The sequence below is a fragment of the Triplophysa dalaica genome, chromosome 10, assembly GCF_015846415.1.
Source record: "Triplophysa dalaica isolate WHDGS20190420 chromosome 10, ASM1584641v1, whole genome shotgun sequence".
Taxonomy (NCBI): domain Eukaryota; kingdom Metazoa; phylum Chordata; class Actinopteri; order Cypriniformes; family Nemacheilidae; genus Triplophysa; species Triplophysa dalaica.
The window spans coordinates 22,130,273-22,140,826 of record NC_079551.1 but is presented as its reverse complement, the minus strand read 5'-3'; the positions used below and the strand labels follow the sequence as shown (position 1 = coordinate 22,140,826).

General features: G+C 37.2%; 1 protein-coding gene across 1 annotated transcript; it reads left to right on the top strand.

Moving 5' to 3' along the window:
* Window positions 1-2,402: 2,402 nt before the first annotated feature.
* Window positions 2,403-8,884, top strand: alpi.1 (alkaline phosphatase, intestinal, tandem duplicate 1). The gene is made up of 11 exons (XM_056758222.1): window positions 2,403-2,655; window positions 3,036-3,155; window positions 4,007-4,122; window positions 4,364-4,538; window positions 4,696-4,868; window positions 5,823-5,957; window positions 6,147-6,222; window positions 6,908-7,042; window positions 7,139-7,330; window positions 7,642-7,758; window positions 8,285-8,884. Exons 1-11 carry the CDS (start codon window positions 2,568-2,570, stop codon window positions 8,560-8,562), a joined length of 1,605 nt encoding a protein of 534 aa, XP_056614200.1. The 5' UTR covers window positions 2,403-2,567; the 3' UTR covers window positions 8,563-8,884.
* Window positions 8,885-10,554: the final 1,670 nt, after the last annotated feature.

The following is a 10,554-nucleotide window of genomic DNA, read 5'->3' as shown; positions in this document are numbered from 1 at the left end:
AGCAAATCGGATAAGGAAATGCAGAGGGGAAATGGAAATGCAACTGCTCAAAGAAATAGTCTTTTAAATGACGGATTAAAACTTTTATTTATAGTTTAATTTGTAAATCCAATTATTTATTCCTCTTTTTAAATTGCATTTTTAAATAGATTTTGAAATTCCACTATTTATAAAGGAATTCATTAATGCGCTTTAAAATGGTGTATTTATTTCGTGTTTTATGTTGATTTTTAAAAGTCCCTTTTTAAATGAAAGTATTTATTGATGGATTAATATTTCAATTAATAATTATTTTTACAATCACGCTTTTTATTGCCCATTAAAACAATAAATAATAAATTACTTTGTCAATTCGCCTATTTATATTTGAATTAAAAAATGAAATAAAAAATAAATGGATTAATGTCTATTTTTATTGAAGAATTAGTTATTAAACAATTAAATGCTTTATTACTTTACACATGACTCTCCTGGTCCTCCATAAAAAACAGCTGTTGCATTGATTTTGAAATGGAACTGGCAGCATACTGACAATTGAAGGGGAGGAGTTAACAGACGCTCCTGCCAAGCCATCTCATTTACGTAATTCACTTTATGCAAGGTATTTAAAGCTTCTTGAACTCATTACTACAACGATGTATTGATAAAATATATAAAAAAAGGTATTTCCGATTTTAACTGAAGAATTCGAGGGTACATGAAATTTAAAAAGAAAATAGGCCAAATTGATAAACTATTTACTAAAAACGAAGCAATATTTCTTAAAAAAATTTGAATAGCCATTTTTTTTTTCACCCGGACTTTATGCAGTCTGACCTAAATCCCACAGTATCGTTCTGTATCTGTTTCTTTAAGGTGCAACTGAAAGGGAGTTTTCCCATTTATACATCTTTTTGTAAAACTACTTAATTGTTTATATTTGTTTTTTGGATAAGTGTCACTTCCAGTCTGTAAAGACATGGGAACGTTTAAGCATTTGTAGTTGATTCTCAATCTTGCTGTAACTCATTATTAGCGTCATCTCAAGTTCAGTCTCTTTGAAAGCGCTGCCTACCATTACAATAGCCTGACGTGTCTCAGCGAGCCCGGTGTTAAGTTCCCCCGCTAATATTTGGATACGTGCTGTGCGGTCACATCATGTGAGGCCTCAGTGAAGGACCAGTTCACATTTCCACTTTTATTAGCAGCTTGAATTGGCACAAATAAGCGTGGTTGTACTGGGTAACGTCCCGTCCGTCCGATACAGATGAGATAGTCTTTAAGCCTCATTAACAAAGTGCACTAAGCCTCTCTGGATTTCACGTCCAGGCTGCTCCTCTTCGTACTGTTGTTGGATTTTTTTCTCTCTTTTCTCTTTCTATTTTTACAACGTTAATTCTCCACTACCTCATGGAAGAAGAATGCTGTTTATGCTTTTTCCCCCGAAACGTCCAATTGTGTGGAGTTAGTCAACAAACCATCATTTACTAAAGAAAAATAAACAGACAAGCTTTGGTGTCTCATTGTGTTTATGAAGCGTCAGCAACCGCAGCATAAAACGACACAATCTCACGGTCATTTTGTGTCTAATTCTTATGAATTTCCACAATGTGTAAAGGTTAATGCCATGGTTAGTTATTTTATGATTTTCTCTAATAATCATATTTTTTATGATTCATATTCAATAGAACAGTTTAAACTCCAAGGAGAACAGATAAATAAAATATTACTAAATTATTAGCAGTGAGTGATGTTACTAAAGTCTAAATGAACCATATTTATTGTTCGCACTGTATATGCATGTATGAAATTATAATTCAACTTTTTATGGGATTTTTAAATAATACAAATATTAAAGCCTTGCATCAATGCAAAAACAGATTATGAAACACTTGAGTTAAATATAGAAGATATCAAACAAATCTTAATACATCCTTCATCGAGATGTAATTAAATTCTATTTTAGTTCCTAACAATCCAAAAAGCTCTGTTTTCTTTGACACATGAAAATAAGCTGCTTGCACATATTTTTTCAACACCACTCATGCAATCATAATTCAGAGTGAGAACTGTACTTATTTTGAACCATTTTTTCCTATCAGAGAAGGATACATTAGCTCGGCACTAAGAAGTCTTCCTAGAAGTGTTTAACATTTCCAACATTCTGGATTCATTTTCCAAGAAGTAAAATAACAAAAAAGGCAATATGGTTTGAATGATGTTCAGTGCCAGCTCTGCTATTTTTCCCCTGCCTGAATTAACCCTCGTTTGAAAAACACGCATTAGCACAAGTCGCCACATCAAAGAGTCATTCCAGTCCCGGCACATCTCAGGAGAGATCCCTTACAGAAAGGAAAAAGAAACAAGGAAGTACGCTTTTCTAAAACAAAAACGCTGGATTTGGAAAAATGTTCGAAGGGCTTCCTGGCCCTGTGTGGTCCCCCAACGTGAACATGAGCCTATGGGCTGTCTGGGACCCTGGCTTACAACACACCCTGGGTTTAAAAAGCTGGGGCTGGAGGTTTGTGGAGACACTCCTTTTCAGCGCCGAGGTGTGCTGAGGTCGCTCCCTCTCTCTGTGCCTCAGGATGTGTTTGGTTTATAGCCGGGCCCCTGGCGTGCTGCTCCTGTTGGCCCTCCTCCTCCTGAGCACCCGCTGCAGCCCGGAGGCCGTAGGTAAGGACACAGCGCTCCTATTGTCTGCCTTCCCAAAATTAGAGCTTTGCGGACGGGCAAGCAGGTAAAGCCCCCTGTCGAGCTTGTGGGTTTCTTGCACGCATAGTGGGCTGAAACCGGATCCTGGGGGCTTCGAGAGTTTGATGGTTCTCTGAACTGAGTACTAGTGCTGAAAAGTTGAGTATAGTTTTACACCAGTTTGTAGAATAGGCGCGCTGTGGCCGCTTGCCTGTTCGCATGGGGCTCTTAGGTCTTGTCAGGGCAGGTTTGCGGTGGGGCCTTGCTACCTCATACCTCTTTAGAAGAATTACAACCCCAGACTGGCGCTATTTCTGAGAGGGAAAAGTGTTTTATAGTGTGATGTTTGCTTTGGTCCATAGCGGAATGGGAAAAAGAGCCTTCGTATTGGAATGAACAGGCCAGGAGGACGTTGGAGGCTGCCCTTGCATTGCCATGGAGGAAGCATCGTGCCAAAAACATCATCCTCTTTCTCGGTGACGGTGAGTGTGACAGGCTGTCTTTAAACATTTTTGCTATAGTTTTGCAATAGTATTTTTAAAGCAACAGTTGAATTAGGATCATCCATTTATAATATGCAACTATTATATATATAATATTTTATTTTTATTTGTTATCTGTGGCACTCAGTTCCTGTGAGACACTTTTAGTTTCTTCCAAGTTTCTTTAGTTAATCTTATTTCGATCTTAGAATCGTGTTGTTTATGAAAATAATAATAAAAAACAATAATAATAATTTATGATACAATAATATGATTAATAGTTTAATAGTATTATTATTGTTTTTATTATTGAATATTAAGTATTTTAAGTTAAGACAGAATTCATAGTTTGGTTATAAGAATCCTTAACGTCATATGTAATTTTTCTACTTATCTACATTAACATTTCACAATCATTTATTCACAACATTATCACAATCAAAACTATTTGTATAATGAGCATCAAACATAATTCATTATTGTCCTCAAAAAAATTATTTCCTAAAGTTGTACTAGCTCACATTCACACACATTAGCCACCTCATAAAATAGTTACGAATTGATAAGATTATCTTTTCTAATAAAACATCAAATCAACCTTGTATTGCTTTTGAAGCTGTGTAATAGCACATTAATATGTATTGTTATAATATAATACAAATTATGTAATAAGATTGTGAATATGTAGTATTTCAGTATATTATAATATTAAGTGTGATATTATGGTCTGTCTGTTCTGTAAGTATAACCCACCTATTACGTCTTACCCCATATAACTGCAGAGTTCATAAAGGTGTTTAGGTTCAACATGAAACTGTGACATTATGTCACTACATATGTTTGTCATTCAGGGATGGGTGTGGCCACAGTGTCAGCCGCTCGCATATTGAGGGGTCAAATGAGGGGAAAATCGGGGGAGGAGACTGTTTTGGCCATGGACACGTTTCCATACCTCGCCCTGTCCAAGGTCTGAAGTTTCTGCTTTCCCATTTATTCACTTATCAAGGTGCCATAAACCCCTTAATCTAATCAGAAGCCAGGAAGTCTTGTTTATCAAAGTGAATGTTGATGTTTAGCCTTTATTGCATTGTGAATATTCCCTTACTGCAAAGTATTTTTATTGATTCCTGTGAATACTTCATTTTCTTTTGACAAGTAAAAATCTGAAAATCTATTAAAAATAGTATACTTTTTTTTTTTCAAAATAGACGTATAGTGTTGACAAACAAGTGGCAGACAGTGCCAGCACAGCTACTGCATATCACTGTGGTGTGAAGGCCAATGCCAAAACATTGGGTTTGAGTGCTAAAGCATTGGCCTATGAGTGCAACACTACATTTGGCAATGAGGTTTTCTCTGTACTACATCGCGCCAAAGCACAAGGTACATTCCCCTCTCACATTTGTTAGGAATAGAGAATGAAATACATTTTACTGGTTACATCTAGACATTTCAAACATGGACAAATGTACAAGCAATTATTAAAATAGAAACAATTATTAGACTGGGATTACCTTAAGAAATTTGTGTATTAATACAGGAAAGTCTGTTGGCATTGTGACCACCACCCGAGTGCAGCACGCATCACCCGCTGCAGCTTATGCCCACTCAGTGAGTCGCAGCTGGTACAGTGATGCAGACTTGCCCTCCAGTGCCAGACGACAGGGCTGCACAGATATTGCCATGCAGCTTGTGACCAACACTGACATTGATGTGAGTTATAACCTTCGGTTATGCCAGAAGTTCAAAAGTGATATTGATTCTCATGGTAGTTTGACCTTTGATCAAATCAACAATTTCCCATGTTATGTTATTTTCCCATGTTAAGTTGTGTTCCCCCCCCCCCCAAAAAAAAGAATCTCTGAAACGCACAGATTTTATACAAAGCTCATCTCTTTGAAAAGCGAGGTTGTTATACTGGTCAGTTAACCAGTGCGTAGTGATCGGTCGAATATTGCAAGTGTGTGATGTAAACGTTAAGCCTCTTAACATATTTGGAACATCGGGTTCCAGAGCAATTATACTGACAGGTACGCCCACCTAACTCGCGTATTTGGGCAGTCTTAGTCAACTCATACCACGAACTGACGTAGATTTGTGGGGGTGTGGTTACACGAGGCGTGTCAGGCAGGTCTGGGTTAGCATTCGCTTTTAGATAAAATGCATCTTTGGTTCCGACACTTACTTTCTTTTCAATTTTACGTGTTTAATACATGCATGGGCAACTTATTACACACCAAAGAAACATTAAAATATGTATTCGCACCATTTGACCCCTTTAAATAAGTCATTTTGTACTGAAAAAACATAGCTTAAAGTTTTTACAAATAATGTTTTAAAATAAAAAAGTGTTTTAAATTACATGTAAAGTTTTAACATGCAATGTAAGATGTCATTGGTCATTGACAATTTCAGCTCATGTGACCAAAGTTTGAATTTGTAGAAATGCGATATAGTGAAGTGGAAGATTAAGAAGAAAATAACAACTAAATTTTTGTCTGTTTATCATTTAAAGCCGGTATATGGTTCTAGACGACTTCATATCAGAATATGATTTCATTAAACATGTCTCATCATTTCTTTTATCTTTATAGCCTGACAGCTTCGTGTTTTTCTCCAAAAACACAATTTCACAAATTCCCAACATTTCCTTTCATGTGTACATAGGTCATTCTTGGAGGTGGGCGTATGTACATGACACCCAAGGGTACCCCTGATCCAGAATACCCATCTTCATCATCCCGTAAAGGAGATCGCAAAGACAAAAAGAATCTTATTGATGTCTGGCTAAATGCTCGTAAGGTACGTAAGGCTCGCAAGGTTTGTGTTTCTGAGCATCTCTCAATACGCTGTAAGTTGCGAAAGTTTTAAAATGCATGAAGTAAAAGTACTACACAAAATTCCAGATATTGCAATGTGTATAATTTCCATCTAAACCATTCATAACCAGTCTGATCATGCTTTAAACCGTTTCTTTGTTTTGTTTTTAAGGAGAGGAATGCACAATATGTTTGGAACAAAGAGCAGCTTAATGCAGTGAATGTTAAAACAACACACTGTCTGATGGGTATGATCAGCTTTTAAACGTGATGTGATTGTTATTGTGATTATGTGATCTTAAATGATTAGTTCACATTCAGAATGTCACATTTCATTCTGTCATCATTTACAAGTATTTTGTCATTTCAAACCTGTATGACTTTCTTTCTTCTGCAGAACATAAAAGAAGATATTTTGCAAAATGTTCTTGACATAACAGCACAGCTCCCCCTTCCCTTCTATTGTAACCAATGCAAGTGAATGGGGGGCTGTTAACAACATTCTTCAAAATATCTTCTTTTGTGTTCTGTAGGAAAAAGAAAGTCATACAGGTTTGAAATGACAAGAGGGTGAGTAAATGATGTCAAAATTTCATTTTGATAGTGAACTATTCCTTTAAATATTAAATGTGACTACAGAAACAGTTTGCTTTAATATTACTATTTACTAATGTATTTTGTCCATGCATCACAAAATGAGAAGCCTGTCAAAAAAACAATAACATATCTATAAAGATTATAGAGATTTTAATATAATTTGAATCAATTTCAGAGCATTTTTACTGGGGGCCAATCACAATTTATTTAAAGGGGCCAAAATTCAGAATGCGGTACTGCATCGTGGAACCATGGAATAATCGTTCAATGGTCATGGGCCATTTAAATTCTGAACTGTTATGGTTTGTCTATTACAGTATGTTTTTTTTTATTAAGGTCTTTTTGAACCAAAGGACATGAGATTTGAAGTGTTCAGGAATCGCACTCGTGACCCTTCCATTGTGGACATGACAGAGAAAGCAATTCAAATCCTCAGCAAGAATCCAAAAGGTTTTTTCCTTTTTGTGGAAGATAAGTATTTAAGAATTTTATTTTAGTTCCATACTATGTATGCAGATGTAGGTTAATCAGAACCTGGATAGTGACCCCACGTCTCTGTTAATTTAAGAGGTAGAATTGACCATGGACACCATGACGGGGTTGCCAAGCTTGCCCTAACCGAAACAGTGATGTTTGACCGGGCAATCCAGCGAGCGTCTGAGCTGACCAATGAATCAGACACGCTTACCGTTGTCACTGCGGATCATTCCCATGTCTTCACTTTTGGTGGAAATACCCCCCGAGGAAACCCAATTTTTGGTACATCGCGTTCTACTTCTGTCATGTCTTCTGAGTGGCTTTTAGATGTTATATACCTAGAATTCCCTGTGTTCCTGTAGCTCAAAGGTCACATCAGATTTGATTCCCAGGGAACACATATTTTGACGAAGTGATAAAATATATGGCTTTAATACAGCATACAGCAAGTCATTGTAGAAGTGTTTACATTAAAATATTCATATAATCAGTCTGCATAAATATTACATCATACAATGCAATGAACATTCCGTAACCATTCAGCGATTGGCAAAAATGTGTTGCAATTTTTTAATGAGATGTATTTTCTTCAGGTCTAGCATCCAAGAAGGGTGATGATAATCTTCCATTTACTAGTATCTTGTATGCTAATGGACCAGGATATTCTCACGTGAATGGCACGAGAGGAAATGTTTCAGAGGTGGATTATCGTAAGTGTTTGTTCATAATTCATAATACTTCAATAGCAAATTTTTATTTAAAATTTAAGAATCGTTTTCCTAAGTTTTTGTTGAAGTTTTTTGTTCACCTACACAAACATGCCATACGACTCCATCCAAAATGTGGTAAAATGATATCGATTAGGAACAAATGTAAAAAATAAATAGGAAAATGTATAAGATGTAACATTCAGAATCAAATAAATCTCATGAATCTGAAGAATTACAACAAAACAAAGGATTTACAATATTGATCAAATTGCATTGAAATGTATTTAAATAATTCAACAAATGTACACATTTTTCATTTGAACGTTTAATTTAAACATTTTCATTAGTTGTCATAAATTACTAATATTTTTACATTCTTTTCTTATGAAATTTATCCATGTCTTGTGTGTATTATTGTTGATGGGTAATTTATGAACATAAAGCTTAAAAAATTAAATTGACCGTTGTTTTCTAACTCAATAAAGATTTTTAAAGATGCTAATATCAGATAATATCCCATCTACAGTTGATGAAGAATACATGCAACAAGCTGCTGTTCCTTTAGAATCAGAAACACATGGAGGGGAAGATGTGGCTATCTACGCCAAAGGACCAATGGCTCATCTATTTCATGGAGTAAAGGAACAGAACTACGTTGCACACGCCATGGCTTACGCGGCTTGTCTGGAGCCATACACTAAATGCCCACCACAGCCACACAGTTCACTTTCTGAGGGCTGTAACAATTCTCTTTCACTGCTTCTGTTTTCAATAACAAGCATATTTTGGTTTGTCGTCAGATGACAGGCTGAGTGATTTTTGTCCCATCCAGGCATTTGAGAAAAGTCATTTTATAACTTAGTTTGGTTAGTTAAGTGTTCCAGAGACATTTCCGTTTGTGTAATAGATCAAATGTGTACTTTTAAATTCACTGGATAGAACATGCATGAATGTAAATTGTTTTTAATGGTGTTGGTGGTCTGCTGTGCTGTTTGTATAAATGTAAATAGTATTTCCCAAGAATGTCTAACAAGATATTTTTGTAAATATTGTGTTAAAGAAGGTACTAGTGCACTGTGCGATTATCCAATTTAACATCTGAAATCAATAAATTTAATTAAAAGAACATTAGTCACGTTATCAATGCCATTGGACCTTAGATAGATCAGATTTTATAAATGCCATCATACTGTAAAAAGATACAAATCTGCTTAGTATGCAAGGTGTGTTTGCACGTCTAAACACTGTATAAGTCTGTGTAATCCATAAATCTGGTAATCAACTTGATTTTGTCTACACAAGCTACTGCTCCATTCATCACTCCCAGGTCACCTCACTGCTCACGTCGGATCATTTCCTCATCACTCTTGATCTCGACCTAACATCTTCAAACATTACACATGCTTCCCCACTGGTCACATTCCGGTGCAACCTACGATCACTCTCTCCCTCCCGCTTATCCTCTGTGGGGTCTGCCACATTCCCTCCCTCTGAACATCTCTCTCTCTTTGATGCTAACAGCGCCACCCACACTCTTTGCTCCACACTAACCTCCTGCTTAGACAGCTTATGCCCTCTTACATCTAGGCCATCTCGTGCATCCCCTTCTGCCCCCTGGTTATTCAATTCAAGTTTATTTATATAATGCTTTTTACAATGTGCAGCTTTACAGGGGCAAACAGGAAAAACAGAAAAGGTAAAACACAGCACAGTGCATGGTGTTTATAGAACGACCAAAATCATTCTAATAAATAATATCTAATTAATAAATTAATAAATAAATTCAGTCTCCCGGTGAGCAGGCCAACACTGCCCTGCTATGACGAGGAACCCAAACTCCAATGATTGATTGATTAAAAAAAAAAAAAACTCGGGAGAAACCAGGCTCAGCCGGGAGGGCCAGATCCCCTCTTACGTGTCTGTCATGATTCCACTATCATGTCATGTTTATTCGTGTTGTTTGAGTGGAGTCATGGCATAACCTATGGTTTTATGTGAGATTGAATGATTCTTTCTCGTGTCTCGTCGTTGTTCCCTACATCTTGTCCCTCGTCAGCCTCTCCTTAGTGCTAATCCCCAGCACCTGTTGCTCGTTATGATCCTGTGTTTGTTCCCTATAAAGAGTCCTCATGTTTCATTGTCCTATGCTCGTGCTTTGTACATGTACGTCTTACCTTGCCTGTACCTGTACCTGTACCTGTACCTGTACCTGTACCTGTACCTGTACCTGTACCTGTACCTGTACCTGTACCTGTACCTGTGCTTCTTATTGTCACCTTGTTCCTGTTTCCTCCCGTTATAGTAAATGTTTAGTTGCAAGTCAGTGTCCTAGTCCTTGTTAAAGTTTATATATTATTCCTGTCCTGTTTTCCCCCTCGTGGGTTTTTGTTTTGCCTGTTTGTTAGTGTTTATATGTTAAATAAACACCCTTGTTACCCCTACCGTCTGTGTCTGCCTGCAATTGGGTTCCCATGCCATGTCTCCCACCGAGAATCATGACAGTGTCATAGCTGCACTCAGTGACCCCGGCCAAAAGCCACTGAGCAAATATCCACAGGGAAGACCCCACCATCCGCAACCCAGAAAGTCCCACTCGCCGAAAAACGGTGCAGGTTCAATCCGGTCCCACTCCATGATCGACACCAGAAAACAGAGGAACAACCAGGGAAAATAGTAATGGCATGTTGTAACTTTATTCCTCTGTTGTCCAACATCGACCAAAAAACAAGACCAAACCGGACCCACACAGCCCCAGCAAATGAATCCCCACAACCAACAAGCCCCCACACTCCCCAG

Coding starts and splice junctions, on each gene's coding strand:
- alpi.1 (XM_056758222.1), top strand. CDS start 2,568: ATGTGTTTGGTTTATAGCCGGGCCCCTGGCGTGCTGCTCCTGTTGGCC. Junction 3,156..4,006: donor CATCCTCTTTCTCGGTGACG/GTGAGTGTGACA, acceptor TTTGTCATTCAG/GGATGGGTGTGGCCACAGTG. Junction 7,759..8,284: donor TGTTTCAGAGGTGGATTATC/GTAAGTGTTTGT, acceptor TCCCATCTACAG/TTGATGAAGAATACATGCAA.